Genomic DNA, 22,456 nt, shown 5'->3' with positions numbered 1-22,456 from the left:
TTACCAAATATAGTCTTATACTGAAATCAAATAACAAAGATCTACAATAGGCAAAAGAAAAACAAGAGCCCAGGAAAGTCACCTAAGTAAATATCCATTTCTTATGTGGTTAGTAATGTGATCATTTATTTTATTTATTTATAAAAGTTTCTTTTATTGCCTTAATACTGAAATTTACTTGATGTACTTCTGGCCCTCCCTGCCATTAGGTAATTCTATTATTATAGACAGTCAACAACCAAAGTATTACACAATTAGTACAGTATACATAAGTAATCCATAAGTGCTCATACTATCAATAATGGCACTATAAACCTTTAATAATCCCCCCCCCCCCAAAAAAAAAAAAAGACAGGATATTGAAAATATAAAAATTATCAGCAATCTCCCACTAAATTTTGGGTTACAATACTCATACTTCATCTTAAGACAAATGAAGACCAGATACTGACCAGGACAATGTCTGATACAACGGCCCAGTTGAGGTTGAGGAAGATCTGCCCAAAGAACACCACGACATAGGAGACAATCGTGTTCAACTCGGCCAAGACCATTGCACCAATGATGAGTGGGACTGAGATGAGGAGCCCCACACCACACACCAGTGGGTCAGCAAATGGGAATCTGGATGGGACAGTTGAAAGGCGCTAGTTATAAATGCTTTAGTTCTGCTCCTTGGAGCAAGATATAAACTAAGATGCATACTGCTGTTGACATAGATTTTGTTGTCCAAAGGGCTATTATATGTAAGCATTCACATTTTGCAAGTATGAGATGAATAATGTGATAAAATGTCATGAAAAATTCTAATGTGTATTGTTTCTTTCCTGCACTGGGCAAGTATTTTAGTACATTCATGTAGACATGAGTACAATATAAGTCTAAGAATTAACTCATGAATAGAGTATGTGTGTATATACACACACACACACACACATCAATATACATTCAGGCATACATACATATGAACCCATCTCTGTATATCTATCTATCTATCTATCTATCTATCTATCTATCTACCTATATATATATATGCACAAAATCCAAAGAGAAGACAAGAGGATCTTTACCTGACTCGGAGTTTCTGGCCAGAGAAGGAGCCCAGTGGGACACCAATTAGACCGGCAGTCATGGCAATGGCTCCAAATACAAAGGCAACACTGGAAAGAAGAGACTGGTTACAAATCTGAATTAAAACAGCATGGACTACGATTGTCAATATCTAACTCTTAATATAGAAGTTAATACTCTTGTCATCACTGTTTTTTCAAAGCATTTTGATAGTAATTTAACCCAAATAGGTCTCAGGTAGCAAACTGTATAAAATACAGAATAAGAAAGATTATGGCAAACATGAAAAGATAAAAAATGGCATAAAAATGGAAAGAGAGAAGGAAACAAAACAAAGAGAAACACAAAAACAGCAGCAACAAAAAACTCACTCATCCTCCTTGGCATTTGGATCCTCTTGGATTTTGACCCCCAGCTCGGTGAAGTAAGGACCCCACCACGCTAAGGCCCCAGCCACAAACGTCACACAGGTGAAGGCCAGGGTTGACAGGATAAAGCTCTTACTGCGAGAGGAGAGAGAGAGGAATTACAGAAAGAGGAAGACAAAGCACTGTATGCTTTCACAGATGCATGGTGGTGTTTTTTTTTTTCTTTTTCCTGGATGCTTATGTTCAGATCTAATGAAGCTGGAGAACCAAAGGTTGTCTTAAAAGAGCAGTACATGTCATTAAAACAATCTATAAAGTACATTTCTGTAATCAATCTCCACATCTTAAAGTAATGTATATATATTTTTTCTTTTCTATGCACATCATTAATCTGCTGCTTCTCATTTCTAATTTACTAACTTTCCCTGAATTCTCCATCCTGCCATATATCTATTTCATCTGCATTTTAATTAATTACCAATTATCCAAGCTAGCAATTTGTCACTCAAAAACCCAGTTTGCATACTCATCTGTAACAAACAATTCACTAATAATTCCTGGAAGAAATTCTGAATTTGTCAGCATTAAACTTTATAGTACAACCACTTAATCTAGCGCTATAAACCATGCACTCAATCTCTTAGCCATTTGTTACCCTCCAGCTCCCAGCCCTTCCTCCCACCTCCCAATGACCCAATCCCTCTTCATCCCTACCCTCAAATAACACACTAAATGCCAGGGAAACGCACTTGGTGAAGAGGTATCCAAGATCCTCCAGGAAGGAGGTGGACTGGAGATGCTGGCCTCCTTCGCTCTCTCCTCGAGGGGGCTCCTGCAGGAAACACAAGATCAGGAACAGGGCCAGGAAGCCCATGACTGGTGTCACCCTTAGACCCCAGCGCCACGCCTCCGACCCGTGGCTGTCTGACAGTAGGTTGGTTACTTCAGCACCAATGATGTAGCCCAGACCACTGTACAGAAAAAGAGTTGGGTTTTAGTTTTGAGGTTTAAGAAAGCTGTTATTGATTATCATGTATCACTATTATATATCAAAATCATGGAAATTAACTACCATCACCTAATACTGTTTGCTTTTCATTATTATCATGATCATTCTTATTAACATTATTTTTACATCTTTATTACTGGAAAGGGAGAGGGTGCAGGCCTCAAATTTGCTAACAAAGTCAGCACATTTCTTTGACAAATATGGGAAGAAATTTGACATCAGAAAGAGCACGGGAAAGCCGCAACTCCCAATGCTTTTTCTATCAGCATCCCCTATTAGTATGCCAGGGACCCACCCTCCCTCTCCTTGCCCTTCTCACCTTCCAACGGGGATAGCGAAGTAGAAAACTGCCAACATCTTCGATCTTAAGTCCTTCACAAAGAGATCCGAGATGATTGTTGGTGCGATGGTGGAGTAGCTTGCCTCCCCCACACCCACGAAACAACGGAACAGGAGGAACAGCAAGTAGTTCTGTTAAGGAAGATGGATAAATGAATAGTTACAACCAAATTAAATCTTTTATCATTTACTATACCACGAAAACACACTTCCATTGAAAGATGTTTGCTTGTTCAATATAAAAAAGTGAACTGACTCGATTTCGGTTCAATCTTAAAACAATTCCAATAAGGAAGGAAGGAGAGAAAAAAAGAGCAAGAGAAATGAAGAGGAAGAAAAAGTTGAACAGATAAAAAAAGAAATAAGAAAAATATTAAAACAGAAAACAAATAGGATTATATAATATGACAAGCAAGACAATGATGAAAGGCAAGGAAGAAAACACATTGACCACGTGGGCCTCCAGAACCCAACCCTTGTCTATCCACTGCCACCCATAAAGCCTATGTGGTCATGGCTTAACCCAAAGAACATAGGCTGTATCGACACCGCAGCTGGCTCGGTGATAACAATCAATTTGGAGCAGTGAGTGGCTTAACAGGCTTCAAGTGGTCCTACAATGCATATGCTGCACCAAACAACCACATGGGCAATAAGTGGTTCTTCCTGGGTAATTACGGGCCTAATTCCCTCCATCTATGTGAAACAGGAGTCAGGCCTTTCATAAAAACACTTTATTTCTGGCCTATGGTTTCCCAGTCGATTTGTACTGACGTGAACTCAGCACAGTAGCCAAGTACATCAGGTACTTCCGTATGGCAGACGGACTAAAACAGTAGATAAATACAATAGAGCAAGAGAGACTAAAGTGTAGCCATGAACAGTAGACAAGACTAAAAATGGTAGATAGGAGTAGGCATATACGGACAAAATGTTCAGACAAAAATGAACAAAGACGACCGCTAGACAAAAAAAGAAAAGAAAAAAAAAAAGAAAGAAAAAAAAAAAAAAAGCGAGGAAATTAGCAAATGACAACAAAAATAAAAACCACGGAAACAACAACTCGAAATTCGCACTCACCGGCATGAACGACCCCACGAGCGTCGCCAGGCACCAGAAGAAGATGCCGACGGCCATGAGGTACTTCCTGGAGAACCGGTCGCCCAGGTACCCGAAGACAGGTGCCATGATCATGTACACGAGCACGAAGGCCGTCTGCAGCAGCCCCGACTGCGACTCGGTCATGTCGAACGTTTTGGTGATGTCGGACAAGATGCCTGAAAGAGGAGGAGATCAAGAGTGAGTCACGACTAAGGTTTTACTAGTATTGGTGGTGATTGTGATTGCATGGTGGAAGTTTTTGGAATTTTATGGTAATTGCAGATGGAGAGGCTTGGGATTTTACTGTTATCGTGATTGCAGAGACAGTCACAATTGAGGTTTTATTGTACAGGTGATTTTTAGATATATCTATTTGATCACTTCCATCCGATCTTGAGAAAGCAAAGGACTTCTGTAAATTATAATTTCTGTTAACAGTACTTCTTTTGTGAAAGTAATTGCAGTAGCATTATTTATCTTTAAGTACCTTTATTTTCTCAATAAATGAATCCCGAAAGATGCGTAACAAATAACTAGAATTTAGGGCTTTTGAAAATAAGGATTAAAGACTTGTGGGAAAAAGAATGATTTTTGAAGTCTGGAAAAAATTCTACCCGTTTAAGCGCTGCATTAAAAAAAAAAAAAAAAAAAAAATCTTAACCAAAGATAACCATAAAAATATAGGCGTAGAATATCGATACATACGCAACGAGTCAAAATAACCTCCCCAAAAGAAGAAGGAAAAAGCAAACCTTTCTTACAAAATGTCACACACACACACACACGATGCCGGCATTACAAGCCATCTGTCATAATTCATTGCATGTTTGCATGACCACGTAGCTAACAAGCATTATTTTACACGCCAAGCCAAGAGGGAAAAGACCGGGGGGGGGAGGGGGAGGAGGGGGAGTGATCACTTTACGACAACCACTCACGGCGGCAAAGCAAAGTGCAAATCTCCAGCGGGAACAGCTGTGTCTTCTGCAACGACACGGTGTCTTGTTGCTAGTATTATGGGGGGGGGGAGGGGGGGGGAGAATGGAGGAGGAGGGAAGAGAAGAAAGTGAGAAGAGAAGAGAGGAAAGTGAGAAGAGGAGAAGAGAAGAGAAAAACAAAAAGGAAAGAGAGAGAGAGAGAGAGAGAGAGAGAGAGAGAGAGAGGGAGAGGGAGAGGGAGAGGGAGAGGGAGAGGGAGAGGGAAGGAAGGGAAAAAAGACCGAAGAAAAAGGATGAACAATACAAATTGGATAATTATATAACTGTTGTTAAACACTCTCAGCTAAGATCCAAAGCTATATCAGAATAATGATATAAAATAATGATAACACATACTGTGACAATAATGACGTATATTCAGATTATCTACGGTCAACGCATGCACGCACAAACACACAAGTTTACAAATTACACAACCACTCACGCGCACTCCTACAAACGCTTTCTACATGGTAAAAATTATCATCGTAAACTCGCTCTACTTCCCCTTCCCTCTTCTACCCCCCCCCCCCCATCTCCCACATCAGGCAGGAATTCCAACTCGACACTTTTTTTCTTAAAGCCACTTGCCCTCGTCTTTACCCCTTGACCTTGGGCAGTCGACGCGCCTCCTGTTATGCCATTACGGTGTTGATGGACTATCCTCTCTCTTTTTCTCTTTTTATCTTTTTCTCCATTTCTCTTTTTCCCCTCCTGTCTCTCTCTCTTCCTCCTCCTCCTCCTGTCTCTCTCTCTTCCTCCTCCTCCTGTCTCTCTCTCTTCCTCCTCCTCCTGTCTCTCTCGCTTCCTCCTCCTCCTGTCTCTCTCGCTTCCTCCTCCTCCTGTCTCTCTCGCTTCCTCCTCCTCCTGTCTCTCTCGCTTCCTCCTCCTCCTGTCTCTCTCGCTTCCTCCTCCTCCTGTCTCTCTCGCTTCCTCCTCCTCCTGTCTCTCTCGCTTCCTCCTCCTCCTGTCTCTCTCTCTTCCTCCTCCTCCTGTCTCTCTCTCTTCCTCCTCCTCCTGTCTCTCTCTCTTCCTCCTCCTCCTGTCTCTCTCTCTTCCTCCTCCTCCTGTCTCTCTCTCTTCCTCCTCCTCCTGTCTCTCTCTCTTCCTCCTCCTCCTGTCTCTCTCTCTTCCTCCTCCTCCTGTCTCTCTCTCTTCCTCCTCCTCCTGTCTCTCTCTCTTCCTCCTCCTCCTGTCTCTCTCTCTTCCTCCTCCTCCTGTCTCTCTCTCTTCTCCTCCTCCTCCTGTCTCTCTCTCTTCCTCCTCCTCCTGTCTCTCTCTCTCTTCCTCCTCCTCCTGTCTCTCTCTCTTTCTCTTTTCCCTCCTCTTGCCTCCCCCCCCCCCTCTTCTCCTCTCTCTCTCTCTCATAAAAATCGTAATCGACAAAGTGGCGGGTTGGTGGTGGCTGGAAAATACGATTATTGTTTTCATCATATCGTTTACTGTGAAAACTTTGTCTATACGATGCGGTCGAATTCATGGAGGTTATAAAATAAATTCGTCAAGTATGCAATCACACATTTTGTATTATATACTGTATGCGTGAGTGTGTTTGATATGCATGTATACATTCATGTATGTATGTATGTATGTATGTATGTATTTATATGCATATGCCTTTGTGTGTGTGTGAAGGGCTATGTGTATGTGACTGTATGTATGCACTTACATGCAGATGTACAATTGTACATGCACACTTGCACAGTATATGCATAGTGGAAGACAGACAGACAGACAAATAAGTAAATAAATAAATAAATACATTTATATGTAAAAGCAATGCTTATTTTACTATATTCTAAGCCTTGCTGGAAGTAATTCAAGTATGAGACCCAAGAAACTAAGTCAAGAGATTAATTAAAAAAAAAAATGAAGGCTTGATCTGCGCTCTCATGAAATGTACTGCATTTCGACGCGTCCAGTCACACACACGCACAATTATTACCAAATATATGCATACATACATTAATACACATTTCTATATCTATGTACATGTGCCGTGCATACACCCGGTTGTATCCATATGCGGGTGTATAAAGAAAATGTTTTTCTTTTTCACACTATTAGATAATGTGCAATAGACTTTCAACAAGGTAATGAGGGTTAAGCATCAAACCAAACTGGGTCGCGATGGAAGAAAGAGAGAGAGAGAGAGAGAGAGAGAGAGAGAGAGAGAGAGAGAGAGAGAGAGAGAGAGAGAGAGAGAGAGAGAGAGAGAGAGAGAGAGTATGGCTTGCCTAATACTATCCTTATCAGACGACATAAAATACCGAACTTCCTGTGCGTCAAGGTACGACGAGGAACGCCGCACGTTTATCTGCTCAATAAACTCAAAATGACGTCTTTGTATGGAAGGCGGTGGGCTTTTCTCTCTGCTACTGTTTACCTACTCTATTCTTCTCTTAACTTCTCTTCTAGCTCTCTACCTAACAAACAAACAAACAAACAAACAAACAAACAAACACACAAACACACACACACACACACGGAATGGAAAATGTCAAATCCGGGATAACGCCCACGAAATGCCACAATGGGCGCCGAAGTCACTTAACACCCCCGCCCTCACGCCCGCACCAGCCCGAGATGTCAAGTCACTAGAATGAAACCGTGTAGAAAGAGAAATTGATACGGCGATGTTGAATAAATTACTAAGACTTATCTAACGGTTACAGATTTGGCGCTGTTGTAAAACACGCGTTTATATATGGTGATAATAAAATACCACACAAAAAAACAAAAAACTATAATAACCAAGATAACAACACAATAAAAGAGTAAATTATCCTATTAGCGTGAGCACGGACAACACCTTAAAATACGCGATTCAATAACAACATTTCAGAGAGAAAATATTGAAACGCCACTCGGGGAAAAACTAAGGTTTTCCGAATCGTTATTCCTCAAGAAATGAGCGCTAAAATTCCCCTCATTTCTAATAATATATATATCAAAAGTTTGCAATAAATCTGAATTTCAAAAATATGCGTTATGTACCCGGCTGTATCCATCTGCGGGTGTATAAAGAGAATGTTTTTTCACACCATTAGATAATGTGCAATAAACTTTCAACAAGGTAATGAGGGTGAAGCATGAAACCAAACTGGGTCGCGATGGAAGAAAGAAAGAGGGAGAGAGAGAAAGAAAGAGAGAGAAAGAGAGAGAGAGAAAGAAAGAGAGAGAGAGAGAAAGAGAGAAAGCCTTGTACACAAACATTACCTCCGTCACTTACAAGAAAATAAATACAAATATATCCCTCTCTTGCAACTGGAAGAAAAAAAAAACATTCGCGAATTGGGAGTATCCCCATAGAAGGAGAAACAAGAGGGAGACTTGGCCCGGTTGAATCGCTTATCAGAGCCACCAAGAGAACGACAGTGAAAGTCAACAGCTGGAGGTCACTACACACCGGGGTCGAGGAAGGGAGGAGGGTGGTACAGATAGATAGATGCGTAGAAAGAAGGATCTTTAGCAAATAAAAAAAATATAACAGATAGACAGGTAAATGGATATACACGACCATAAACAGGGACGAGAGGAATGAAAAAGAAAAAGAAAAGAAAAAACTGAGGAGAAACAAGAAGAAAATATAAAGACAAGGCCAACCATGCCCGTATTTCTCAGTCGCCAAACGGACCCAATGAAGAGGCATCGAAGTAACAAGGTGGTCGCATACTAGGTCACGAGGTACAACAGTTGGGGGACCGAGGGCGAAGAAAGCAAAGAGGGAGAGGAGAAAGAGTAGGAGAGACGAGACGAGATGAAGGAGGAGAAAGGTGGAGGAGGGAGAGGAGAGAGAGAAGGAAAACGAGAGGCAAGCGAAGCAAACGAGGGAGAAGGCGAAGGAGAAGAAAGACTAAGACGGGAAAAAAAGAAGAATGAAAAGAAGAAGAAAAATAAGTAGGAATAAGAGGAGGAGAAGGCGGGGGCGAAGGAAAAGAAATACAGACAGAAACACAGCTGGAAAAGCCTTCGTAGACCATCCCGCGTGACTACTTATCGATAATAAAAGTAAAAAAGAACGCACATAAAATTGAAATCCAACACAATTACACGTTGCGTCCTATCATCAGGTGTCTGTCCCTACGCCCCATTAAACACCACGGGAGCTCGGTAACACAAAAACCGTATATACTCACACCGCCTTACCGATACAATTACGTGGTTATGAACAATGATAAAAAAAAAAAAAAAAAAAAAAAACAAGAGACAGAAAAATGAGAAACACTAAAAAAATAAAATAGGAAATTTAAAAGGAGGTCAAGTGAGTGTGAATAACATGAGAAAAAAGAGGTTTTATGAAGAAGGCAATTTTATATACACTCTTTCTCCCGGCCTGTGGGCACAAGCGGGGAGAAAGAGAAAGAGAAAGAGAAAGAAAGAGAGAGAGAGAGAGAGAGAGAGAGAGAGAGAGAGAGAGAGAGAGAGAGAGAGAGAGAGAGAGAGAGAGAGAGAGAGAGAGAGAATGACAAAAGCGAAAGTGAAAACTGGATCACAATAAGCGAGCGAAAGAAAAGAGAAAACGAGAGAAAGTGAAATGGAGATAACGGATGGGAGAAGAAAAAATATAAAGAAAAGGAGAGAGAAGAAAAATTAAGAAGAGAAAGAAAGAAAAAAGACAAGAGAAAGAGGCGACGATGTAAAACAATAGCATTGATATAAATACAAGGGCTGGGATATCACCCTAAATAAACGTGGACAAGATAAGCGCTAATAATGATGGATGGCATTTAATCGGACGAAGGGCAAGGCAAAGAGGAAGGGGGAGGAGGAAAGGAAAGGGAGGCAGAGGTAGAGGAAGAGGGGAGGGAGAGGATGAGAGGGGAGAGACGAAGCTTGGGCAGGGAGAGAAAGAGAAAAAGCGAGGAGAGGGAGAACGAGTGAGGAGATAAAACAAGAGAAGGAACTGAAAGAACGAGAAAAAATAGAAAATGAGGGAAAAGAACCAACAGAGAAAACCATTAGTACGTAAAATAAGAAAAGAGAGAAAGACAGAAAAAAAAGTAGACAAGAGAGAAAACGACTGAAGGAATCTGGGCCGACGAAGGAAGGTCTCGGTCAAGCAAGCACGTAAGCAAGCAACAGATGCCGGAGGGACCCAGTCACGTGCTCGTTAACAACAGCCGCGAATGCCAAGTGGAACGGACGGGGTTGGGAGTATGCGGCGAGGAAGAGAGAAGAGAGAAGAGAGAAGAGAGAAGAGGGTAAAAGTAAAACTGGGGAGAGAGGGAGAGGGGGAGAGGAAGAGACAGAGGGGTAGAAGGCGAGAGAGCGAGAGCGAGAAACAGAAAAGAACCCAAAAAAGTGAAAAATGGTGGAAGGGTAGGGGGGAAATGAATGGTAGGAAAGGATAGAGGGGGGAGGTGGAGGGGGAGGTAGGGGGAGATGGAGGAGGAGGAGGGTAGGCAGAGATGCATAGTGGAGTGGTCGAGGGGTATAGAGGGGGAGGGGGTAGTAGGTAGAGGGACATATGGGAGGAGGGTAAGTAAAGGGGCATAGAGGAGAGGGGAGAGGTAAAGGGGTAAGGAGGAGGGGGAGGGAAGGTAAAGGGACATATAGGTGGGGCAATAAGGGGGGGGGGGAGGGGAGAGGTAATTGGCCTTGATGGGATCTATGTTGCCGCATGCAGGAGCGGGGAGTTCGCGTAGGAATGTTCCCACGGCCGCCGCTCTGACACAGCCGACGTTGCGCCTTGGGCACGGGGAACGGGAATGGGGGGGGGGGGGGTGGAGCAGGAAGAGGAAGAGAAGGACATTGGAGGGGAAAAAAAGAAGAGAAGAGGAAGATGTGGGGATGAGGGAGGAAGATGTGGGGATGAGGGAGGAGAATGGGAGAGAGAGGGAGGGAGGTAGGGAGGGGGGTAGCAAAAAAGAGGGCAACGAATGAAGAAATATCCATTCATTCATCTCGTAAATACTTGACCTTAAATTTGTCTTGCATGCTCTCTCTCGCTCTCGCTCTCTCTCTCTCTCTCTCTCTCTCTCTCTCTCTCTCTCTCTCTCTCTCTCATTTCCCTGATTATCCTCTGTCATTTCTCTCTCTCGCTCATCTACTTTTCCAACATTCCTCATCATCACACTCAAGCATTCCAAAACTTAATCCTCCTCCTCCTCCTCCTCCTTCTATCTCTTCCTCCTCATTTTCCCCTCCTCCCTTTCCCGAAAGAATCACATAAATGGCAATTGTGATTTAATGCTGGTGGGGACAGGCGGCACGCAATGTTGAAGAACCGGCTATTGACACAACCCCGCTACCCGACACCAGTTGCCCGAAGGGAGGGGGGAGGGGGGAGGGGGAGGGGGAGGGGGCGGAGAGTACAATGGGAAGGGGGAATGAGGGAGGAGAGGGCTATGTGCTGTGTGTGTGTGTGTGTGTGTGTGTGTGTGTGTGTGTGTGTGTGTGTGTGTGTGTGTGTGTGTGTGTGAAGAAAGGACATTGGATACAATGGCAGAATAACACATGTCAACGGATTAATAAATATGATAAGGAAGAAATCACAAAAAAAAGAGACGCCCACCTCAGGATTGCATGAAGACGACTAAGAAAAAGGCGAAAAGAAAAGAAAAGAAACGGTCGGGAAGAGGATGGGAGTGAGAAAGCAAAATGTAAGAGGGAGAAAACAACGGGTTATGGGAAGTGCAAGAGTCTGGATTGGGAAACATGAGACTGGGGTGATAAAAAAACGAGTTGTTACTGGGAGAAAACAACAGATTGGGGTAAAATCCTAGGGTCTGGGGTGAAAAACGAGCATTTAAGGCAGAAAACAAGGGGTTTGGTCGAGGAAAATAAGTATTACTGGACAAACAAAGGCTTGAGGAGGGGAAATGCGTGCGGCTGGGGTGAGAAAACAACGGGTTGGGATAAGAAAGCACGGGGCTGGGGTGAGAAAGCAAGGTTTAAGGATGAGAGGGAGAGAAAACAAAGGGGCTGAGGGGGAAAACGCAAGGGTCGAGAAAACAAGGGGGCAGGATTAGAAAACATGCGACTTGGGGACAGAAAACAAAAAGTTCAGGCTGAGAAAACAAGGGACCAAGACGAGAAAACAAAGGGCTAGCGTGAGAAAACAAGGGATTTTGGGGAAGAAAACGAGGACAAGCGAGGCTAGGAAAGTAGGGTCGCGGCGAAGGGCGTGCGAGGACGTTGAGTGATGGCTCATTTGTCCTCATGAGGCCACGGACCACTGCTGCTCCAGCCCGACGCCGGCGACATTGCCATTAAGCAGCACCATCGTCATTATGGTATAAAGGCCATAGTAATAACAGTAACTTAGTAATGATCTACAGTGTCACTTCCTATATCTTTATCATCACCTTTATTATTATTATTATTATTATTATTATTATTATTATTATTATTATTATTATTATTATTATCATCATCATTCTCATCCTCATTATGATCATGATTAGTTCTATTAACAGCATCATCTTCATTATCATTCTTCTTATTATTATTCTCATCATCGTCATTTTCCTTAATCTGATTCTTATTTTCCATCTTCAAAAATATAAGCACTCTACTGATAACCTTGACGCCTTCAAATCACTATTGCTAATAATGCTCTTATCATAATACCCATTTTATCCTTGTCAGCGCCGCTAATCGGGTATAGATACCGTACCCGTGCTCTCTCTTGGGTACAGCGTCCATCACACGATCCTACCGAAATGCAACCCCTATCCACCTATCCACCTATCCATACCCATACCCATACCCATACCCATACCCATACCCATATCCAACCCCCCCTCAACCCATTATAAACAGGATGCCAAGCAGTGATCTACTTTCATCTATTAATTGTTGTTGACGAATCATAGGTAAGGGAGCGAGCGCCGACACAGCCACGGTGGAGGTGTCATGGGAACGGAGGGGAGGAGGGAGAGAGAGAGAGAGAGAGAGGGAGAGAGGGAGAGAGGGAGAGAGGGAGAGAGGGAGAGAGGGAGGGAGTGAGAGTGAGCGTGAGCGTGAGCGTGAGAGAGAGAGAGAGAGAGAGAGAGAGAGAGAGAGAGAGAGAGAGAGAGAGAGAGAGAGAGAGAGAGAGAGAGAGAGAGAGAGAGAGAGAGAGAGAGAGAGAGAGTGAGAGTGAGAGTGAGAGTGAGAGTGAGAGTGAGAGTGAGAGTGAGAGTGAGAGTGAGAGTGAGAGTGAGAGTGAGAGAGTGAGAGTGAGAGTGAGAGTGAGAGTGAGAGAGAGAGAGAGAGAGAGAGAGAGTGAGAGTGAGAGTGAGAGTGAGAGAGAGTGAGAGAGGGAGGGAAAGAAGGAGAGAGGGAGAGGAAGAGGGGGAGAGGGAGAGGAAGAGGGGGAGAGGGAGAGAGAGAGAGAGGAAGAGGTGAAGAGGGAGAGGGAGGGAAAGAGGGGAAGAGGGAGAGGGAGGGAAAGAGGGGAAGAGGGAGAGAGGGAGAGAGGGAAAGAGGGGAAGAGGGAGAGGGAGGGAAAGAGGGAAAGGAAGGAAGGTACAGAGAAAGAGTGAGAAAGAGAAGAAAAGCTAGAGAAACGGAGAGACAAACACAGTGGGGAGAGAAAGGATGGGGAAAGAGAAAAGGAGAAAAAGAAACCGAACAGACCGTCAGATTAGAAAAAAAAACAAAAAAACCTGTATACCTTGTTTCTGGCAAAAAAAAAAAAAAAAAAAAAAAAAAACCGATCCGTCACTAAACCCACTCCCTTAATCTATCGACGGCAACAGCGAAGAGAATACATTATTAGCAGTTAAATAGCTAAGCAAAGCAACAGATCAAGAAAACAATTCAACTGTTATATTAAACAAACGAAGGGCTCGAATTACCTAACTCTCACACGCAAAAAAAAAAAAAAAAAAAAAAAAAAAAAAGGAAAAAAGGAAAAAATATACAAATAAAATAATATCAAAATGAACAAGAGATGCGTACACAAAGCGATCCAAAAACACTCAAACAAACACACAAAAGGTTGGCACAGACGAATGCCAACAACTGGCACGAAGACGAGCTCCCGATGTCACTGTCAGGACATTTATGATTTCAAGGTTACACACCTCGCGTGACAGATAAAAATAGGATCGTTAGAGTAGAGTAGAGTAGAGTAGAGTAGAGTAGGGTAGAGTAGAGTAGGGTAGAGTAGGGTAGAGTAGGGTAGAGTAGGGTAGAGTAGGGTAGAGTAGGGTAGAGTAGGGTAGAGTAGGGTAGAGTAGGGTAGAGTAGGGTAGAGTAGGGTAGAGTAGAGGGTAGAGTAGGGTAGAGTAGAGTAGAGTAGAGTAGAGTAGAGTAGGGTAGGGTAGGGTGGGGTGGGGTGGGGTGGGGTGGGGTGGGGTGGGGTGGGGTGGGGTGGGGTGGGGTGGGGTGGGGTGGGTTAGGGTGGGGTGGGGTAGGGTAGGGTAAGGTAGGGTAGGGTAAGGCAGGGTAGAGTATGGCATGGCATGGCAGGACAAGGGAGGGTGAAGTGGGTTATGGCAGGTAGGGGGGGTAGAGTAGGATAGGGTAAATTATGGTAAGGTGGAATAAGGTAAATGAATGAATGATAAGGTAGGGCTGCGTAAGGTGGGGATATATATTCGTAGTGTAGTGTAGGATAGGGGTAGGAAATCGAAATTCTCTAAAAAGGTCAAAACTGATAACGATAATGATGATACTATTCCATCTACGTCAAATATCCCTTTTTATACTTACAATTCATTATCCCCCGTCTTATCAACCTCATTTTAAATTACTTTAAAAATTTATTTTTTACCTATCCCAGAATACAAAAACAAAAACAACAACAAGCAGGTCAACAGACTAAGCCACTTTCATTGTTTTTTTTCCCAGCCATTAAACTGTAAATAGCCACCTAGAGAGCATGCTTGCAACAGGAAGTCACGAGCAAGAATGCACATAATCCTTGGCAATTTTCTTTTTAAAAGATTAATGATGACCCCTTTTCCTGAATGAAATTAAATGAACACTGACAAAAAAAAAAAAAAAAAAAAATCATAGACACCATCACTTTTATTAGTGTTCAGACGATAATAATAATAAAAAAAATCTTATTTACATTAGACCCCCCAAGAAAAAAAAAAAAAAAAAAAAAAAACATGCAAATAAATAAATAAGTAAATAAATAAACATATGAAATTAAATGGAGGGTGACATATCCCTCGCGTTCTCTCACGTCAATTGAAACGTTTTACGAAATTCCACGCATCTTAACAATTGTAATTGGGGCGAGGAAAGGAAGGGGGAGGAGGAGGAGGAGGAGGAGGAGGAGGAGGAGGAGGAGGAGGAGGAGAGGAGAGGAGAGGAGAGGAGAGGAGAGGAGAGGAGAGGAGAGGAGAGGAGGAGGGAGGAGGAGAGGAGGAGGAGGAGGAGGAGGAGAGGAGGAGGAGAGGAGGAGGAGAGGAGGAGGAGAGGAGGAGGAGGAGAGGAGGAGGAGAGGAGGAGGAGGAGAGGAGAGGAGGAGGAGGAGGAGGAGAGGAGGGGAGGAGGAGAGGATAGGAGGAGGAGGAGAGGAGAGGAGGAGGAGGAGAGGAGGAGGAGGAGAGGAGGAGAGGAGGAGGAGAGGAGAGGAGGAGGAGGAGGAGAGGAGGAGGAGGAGGAGGAGGAGAGGAGGAGAGGAGGAGGAGAGGAGGAGGAGGAGGAGGAGGAGGAGGAGGAGGAGGAGGAGGAGGAGGAGGAGAGGAGGTAGAGGAAGTGGAGGAAGGAGAAAGAATAGGAAAAGGTGGGAGGCGGGCGAGGAGGAGGAGGAGGAGGAGGAGGAGGAGGAGGAGGAGGAGGAGGAGGAGGAGGAGGAGGAGGAGGAGGAGGAGGAGGGAGTAAGAGGAAAGAGAGAAAGAGGAGGAGGAGGAGGAGGAGGAGGAGGAGGAGGAGGAGGAGGAGGAGGAGGAGGAGGAGAGGAGGTAGAGGAAGGAGAAAGAATAGGAAAAGGTGGGAGGCGGGCGAGGAGGAAGAGGAGGAAGAGGAGGAAGAGGAGGAGGAAGAGGAGGAGTAAGAGGAGGAAGAGGAGGAGGAGGAGGAGGAGCAGCAAGAAGAATAAGAGAAAGAGGAAAAGGAGAAGAACTGAAGGGCTAGGAGCAGGGGAAGAAGAAAAAAAAGAAGAAAAGAAAAGCAAGGGGGATGGAGAGAAAATTGATAAAATCAGTCAGATAAAGGGCATTAATAACTCAAACAAATTCACAAAAAATGGCAATTAAGTGAACACCCACACTTGCTCCCGAAAAAAAACAAAAAAACTTTCATAACATTTTCGTATTTCTTATCTCTCTCTCGCATTTGTGTTGCTATTACAAGTACTAAAGGTCTCTGATCGGTGCACCTAATGGGAATGTTAATAAGATTATATAGAACCGATACGATGCTAATCAAATTCATTAGATGCATATCAATCACTTTAATCCAGGTAGGGTGGGGGAGGGGGGGGGGGGCAGTCTAGTTACATAATTAACCAATTTTTCCTTTCGGCATCCACGTCATTTGAAACACTGGAAACGCAAACAGGCTGGCAAACACAAACAAACACAGACACACTCACACAAATAATAATAATAATCAGTAATAAAAATAAAAAGGACCCGATATTTAAAGAGAAGGAGGTAAAGCCCCCCCCCCCCCCCCACACACACACACAGACACACACTTTAATCCCCACTTCCTTGCCGAGTTTCCGTGCACAGACAAAAATCCTTCACCTCCAGAGGACACGACAACAACTTCCGGTGCCCTTGGAAAGAACTCTTTTCACAGGCAAGTCAGTTACACACCTTTGCAGTCTTGCCTTGTCTTGATTCTTATCCTTGTGTCCTACTCCCTTCTATTCACACTTTCACACTTCTCCAATCTAACCTTTTCATCCTTGCCACTACTCGAACCTAACCTTTCCGCTCCCGAACACTACTTGTACATATTTTTCCCACCCTTGCGCCCTGCTCGAACCTAACCTTTTGACAAGTGCGTCCTGCTCACTCTATCCACTCTCCCTTGTACCTTATTATCAATCTACACTTGCATGCTATGCTATTGATTCCCTCTATACACCCTATCCCTTCCCCCATACACTCTCCCTTTCTCATAATTCTTAATTAATTAAAGTGATCGCATCCAATTAACGAAGAGAACAAAAATCGGCCATTAAAAACTGACAACGAAATGCAATCAAAAAATTGACAAACGAAAACTTGCGATCAATAACTGGCAAACGAAAATCTGCGATCAAAATTTTGCTGGACAAACGAAGATCGTCGAGCGTAAAATTTATGCTGGAAATAATCCCTCCTCAACGCCGGAAGCCATGACCTGTAATGGCGACCCGAACGCAGATGCCAGGATGCTGATAAAGACAATCACTTCCACCCGGTCTTAATTTTCTCTTCCTCTCTAGGCCTTTTCCTTTTTTCTCTCTTCCTTGATTAATTCGTTTTCTCTCCCTTCTCGCTCTATCTTCTCTTTTTTCTCAACTTTTCTCCCTCTCGCTTTACATTTTTCTCTTGGTCTTTTTTACTCCCTAAGCTCTTCCCATTTTCCTCTTCCTTGTTTCACTTTCTTCAATTATTTCCTCCTCAGCCTCTTCCTCCACTACTCTCCCCTCAGCTTCTGCTCCTCACTTCAACGCCCTCCCCCTTTCCTCTCCCTTCCGCACTCCACATTCTCTTTCTCCTCCTCTGCTTGCCTTCTCATGTTTTCCTTCATCCCTGGTTCATATTCCCTTCTCTCTCTCTCTCTCTCTCTCTCTCTCTCTCTTCTCTCTCTCTCTCTCTCTCTCTCTCTCTCTCTCTCTCTCTCTCTCTCTCTCTCTCTCTCTCTCTCTCTCTCTCTCTCTCTCTCTCCCCCTCCCCCTCCCCCTCCCCCCCCCCCCCCCCCTCCCCCTCCCCCTCCCCCTCCCCCTCCCCCTCCATCAGAGGGATGGAAGAACAGAGGAGAGGAGAGGAGAGGAGAGGAGAGGAGAGGAGAGGAGAGGAAAGGAAAGGAAAAATAGAATAATAAAAAAGAACGAAGAATCATGGATATCGACCCAAAAATATAGGCTTTTACATAAACATAACTCACACTCGCTACGACACTGCTCATACGCAACACACCTGTGGAAGATAGAGAATATAATTAGAAACAATACACCGAGTGAAAATACAGACTACACCACAACCAATGCCTAAAGACAACACATACAGCAAGAAGGCCAAGCCTAAACATTGCTATTTTTAATCTTAGATGATTATCATTTTTTTCTCATTAAAATACATTTTGACATCACTACCCTTGCACACAGACACAGATTTAAACATTGACAGACATACACAAAGCAAAAAAGAAAAAAAGACCTCCTTACAACATTAATTTGTTAATGAGGCCATGCTTGCATCGACGATCTCTCCAGTGAAAGAGAGAGAGAGAGAGTCATATAGAGAAAAGGAGAAAGAATGAAATAAAGAAAGAGAAGGAAAGAACAAGATACACAACGGAGAATGAGAGAAAGATAGGCAGGGCGAAGACATGAAAAAGAGCTTATCATCATCAACAAAGCCAAGTTACAAATCGAAGCGAGTGTGCAACCCTTTCCCCTTTCTTCTCTTTCTCTCTCCTCTCCTCTTCCCCCACCTCCTCCCCCTATCCCACACTACACACAAAAACCCGCGCACAGGCCCGCACAAACACCACTCCCCTCCCCTCTGCCCCCCACCTCCCCCCACCCTACCCACCCACTCCCAACCTTTTGGCACTTATCACTCTAGAATCTCCCCAAAACTGGCTCTCCCTCCCCCGACCCACCGCCCACCGCCCACCCTGCATGCTCACACTCAAATAGCTGGTCTCTGTCATCGCGCACGTTCAAGTGATTCAATAAAATTACATATGTATGCGAGTGTGAGCACGTCTTGCTTACTCCAAATATGGGTATGGAGGCACAAGTGTGAGTGTACATACGAGAGCGTACACGGAAGCGAGTTAGAGTGAGTGTGAGACTGTGAGAGTACAAGTGTAAGAGTACAAGTGTTAGTCTACAGGGGTGCGCACGGTTTGCTATTGTTTCAATTATCTACAGTCGATTAATGTTGACTAATCTAATCCTCTTTTTTTGCTGTATTAACACTCGGAACATTTTATTGTCTAGGAACAAGTTATCTTGCATATCGATGGACCTATTGTTGCTCTCATATATATCCATTTATAAATCTATCTGCATCAGAGACAGATAGATAGGTATATAGAGAGGGAGTGAGAAACCACAATAAAACAAAGAAACAGAAAGCAAGGAAGAAACTAAATAAGGTATTAAAGAAAGAAAGAACGAGATAGACAAAGTAAAACAAAGAGAGACAGAAGAAACAAAATAAGAAATAAATAAAGCAAGCAAAATAAACGACACAGGCGGCACATCAGTCACGCACTAAGCCGCGTGGACCCCCCCCCCCCCCCACGCAGCATCAAGCACACAATCTAAGGGTAATCTGGCCACACATTGCTGCCGTGACGCCCTGGCCCGCATGACAATGGCGGTGCGCATGACCCTGCGTCCAAGTGTTCGTAAATTGTGCAAGACTTACACTCGTCGCAATTATTGCTATGTTTATCATATCATTCTCGTTAGCATCGCCGTGCTTTGTATTTTTCTTCTACTACTACTACTACTACTACTACTACTACTACTACTATTAGTAGTAACACTAATAATATGAATACCAACATTCTCGATTATTATTACAATTGTCATTCTTTTCGCCACCACTCTCCTTTCGCCACCACTCTCCTTTCGCCACCACTCTCCTTTCGCCACCACTCTCCTTTCGCCACCACTCTCCTTTCGCCACCACTCTCCTTTCGCCACCACTCTCCTTTCGCCACCACTCTCCTTTCGCCACCACTCTCCTTTCGCCACCACTCTCCTTTCGCCACCACTCTCCTTTCGCCACCACTCTCCTTTCGCCACCACTCTCCTTTCGCCACCACTCTCCTTTCGCCACCACTCTCCTTTCGCCACCACTCTCCTTTCGCCACCACTCTCCTTTCGCCACCACTCTCCTTTCGCCACCACTCTCCTTTCGCCACCACTCTCCAAACTCGCATGCATTGTCACCACCCATCGCCAACCTCCCTCCCAAGCCACCATAACGGATTCGGGGCTTAGTACAACCACCATTGTGTCGCTCCCATTACCGCAACGACGACACAGAGGACACGCGGTTGCTCCAGATGCCACCCAATAAAACACGCGCACCGCCCCCCCCCCCCCGTAGCCATGTCAACAAGCCTAAGCTTCGTGCACGTGACACTATGACCTCTAGCATATGGGTGGGCGGTGGGATGGGCGGGATTGTGGTTGTAAGAGCCAATGATACAAGGAAAATGAGATATACATAGGTAGGTAGATAAATATAGTTACAGAGAAAGACAGATGGAGAGGGGGGCGGCGGTAAGGACCAGGGAGAAGGAGATAAATACAAGGCAGAGAGATGCGCACGAAGGGAGAAGGGGAACAAGCAATAAAGTACGAAAAATGCTTTCATAACTAACGAGATCAAGATAAATCACAACCCCCACCCGTTTCTGACCTCCCACCGAGAATCACAAAGGAAAGTGAGCCATTTATCACAAAAGCATTACCCACCAACTGCACAAACAAACCATTACACCCATCAGTGGCACAATAACACAACCGGTTTCCCCCTTAAACACCCCCCTACACCCCCTTTCCCCCACCCTATTCCTCTTCCTCGGTTACGATTCTCTCCCTTTCCTTCTCCTTCTTTCTCTCCCTCCCATTCTCTATTTTCCTAACCTATCCTTTGAGGTACAAACAGACACTCGCACACGATATCTTATCAATCTCCTTTCACTTCCTTTTGTTCATATATCTCCCATTTGCTCGCTCTCTCGCTCTCGCTCTCGCTCTCGCTCTCTCTCTCTTACACTTTTTCCCATTCGTCTATACGCCTGGCTCACTCTCTGCTCCCGATAAATAACTACTGACATCCATTCATTAGAAGGGTGGCCATCTCAGCGCGTGGTCAGGTCACACGGGTCATGCTGGTAGGTGGGGCAAGGGGGAGAGAGGAAGGGGGGAGAGCTATTGTATAGGGGGGGAGCAAGAGATAGGGAAGAGAGGGGAGAGGGGATACAGCGAGGGGACAGCGAGGAAAGGAGCAGGCAAATAGAGGCAGGAAACTGACAAACACTTACCACAGGGATTAATCGCTAATCCGTTTATAATTATACGCACAGGGAGAAGAGGCGGAAGAGGAATCGGAGAGAGAGAGAGAGAGAGGGGGGGGGGGGACAGATGCTGACGCTTGTCTGATTCCGCTCCCGTAGGTGTGTGTGTGTGTGTGTGTGTGTGTGTGTGTGTGTGTGTGTGTGTGTGTGTGTGTGTGTGTGTGTGTGTGTGTGTGTGTGTGTGTGTGTGTGTGTATGTGTGTGTGTGTATGTGTGTGTAGAGCCAGAATGTCAACACCGGTGAGAATGAAGCGTCTAACAACAGAAGAACAAAACTGATCTAAAACACGTAGTTTTACAGTTTGCACACGCCATTTTCCTAAAGGCGAAAAATAAAGAGAAAAAAAGAAAAAAGGAAAAAGAAAAAGAAACCCAATAAACACACGGAGAAAAGGTACTTACGCCTCGCAAATTAAGTGGATTAACACCAATACTTCCTCTTTACTTCGCGTCAAGAGTTCCGAGAGAGCGAGCGAGAGAGAGAAAGAGGGGAAGAGGGCAGAAGAAAAGACCAGGTAAGGCTTCTTGGCGCACCCGGAAGACAAGGAAGACAGCCCAAGACGGGAAGTAGGAGGTGGATCTTATAGGCGACGTTATCGAGGAAGAAGGGGAAGAGGAAGATTAAGGAGGGATAGAAAAAAAAAAAAAAAACTCAGACACACACACGAACAAGGAATAGGGGAAAAGGAAGAAATATGGAAAGAGGAATAAAGGGATGCAATAAAAGCAAGGGAGGAGGAAGAACCGACAGAAAGACTTACAGTAAACAGACAAGAATCAGAAAGTACTGTACGACCCCCCCCCACCCTCCTCCTCCCTCCCTACCCTTTCTTGCAAATCCCCTTGACTGGGCGAGCACGTGGAGGAGCGAGCAACAACCGTACACATTCCAACGGACTCCCTTTTAGTGGAGATGAATGAACGTCAGTGAAATCGAGTCCACTAAAACACCCACATCTGAAGGGGGGAGGGGGAGGGAGAGGGGGGAGGGGTGATAGATGGGGGAGATAGGGGTAGGGGAGGGAGGAATGGGAGGCGAAGGGGGGTGAAGTGAGGGGAGGGGAGAGAGGAATGAGAAACCAAGGGGAGAGGAGGGGAGGCAAGGGCAGAGGAACAGGGGAGAGGAGGGGTGGCAAGGGGGGAGGAACAGGGAGAGAGAGAGGGGGGGAGGAACAGGGGAGAGGAGGGGAGGCAAGGGGGGGAGGAGGGGAGGCAAGGGGGGAGGAGGAACAGGAGAGAGCAGGGGAGAGGAGGGGTGGCAAGGGGGGGGGAGAGGAACAGGGGAGAGGAGGGGAGGCGAAAGGGAGAGATAAGGGTAGGGTAGACGAGGAGAGGTGAAGGGGAGGAGGGGAAAGAAAGGCGAGGGAGGAGGAGGGGGAAAGGGATAGGGGCACTTGTTACCCCTAACTGCCCTCCACTTTAGCGTTTCAATGGAA

General features: G+C 44.8%; 1 protein-coding gene across 2 annotated transcripts in view; it reads right to left on the bottom strand.

Annotated features, from left to right (window-relative positions):
• LOC125032135 (protein spinster-like) overlaps positions 1 to 22,456 on the bottom strand; it is a 98,958-nt gene that overhangs the window by 14,601 nt on the left and 61,901 nt on the right. For both annotated transcript variants that reach the window (XM_047623166.1, XM_047623167.1), the window contains exons 2-7: positions 3,868 to 4,064; positions 2,768 to 2,919; positions 2,189 to 2,410; positions 1,443 to 1,574; positions 1,071 to 1,160; positions 453 to 624 (exon numbers count right to left, since the gene is read on the bottom strand). In XM_047623166.1, coding sequence (XP_047479122.1) covers positions 453 to 624; positions 1,071 to 1,160; positions 1,443 to 1,574; positions 2,189 to 2,410; positions 2,768 to 2,919; positions 3,868 to 4,064 — 965 coding nt within the window. The remainder of the gene's footprint in view (positions 1 to 452; positions 625 to 1,070; positions 1,161 to 1,442; positions 1,575 to 2,188; positions 2,411 to 2,767; positions 2,920 to 3,867; positions 4,065 to 22,456) is intronic.

This window comes from Penaeus chinensis, chromosome 14, assembly GCF_019202785.1.
Source record: "Penaeus chinensis breed Huanghai No. 1 chromosome 14, ASM1920278v2, whole genome shotgun sequence".
Classification (NCBI taxonomy): domain Eukaryota; kingdom Metazoa; phylum Arthropoda; class Malacostraca; order Decapoda; family Penaeidae; genus Penaeus; species Penaeus chinensis.
Note: the sequence above shows the minus strand (reverse complement) of the source record. Positions and strands in the feature narration are given on the sequence as shown.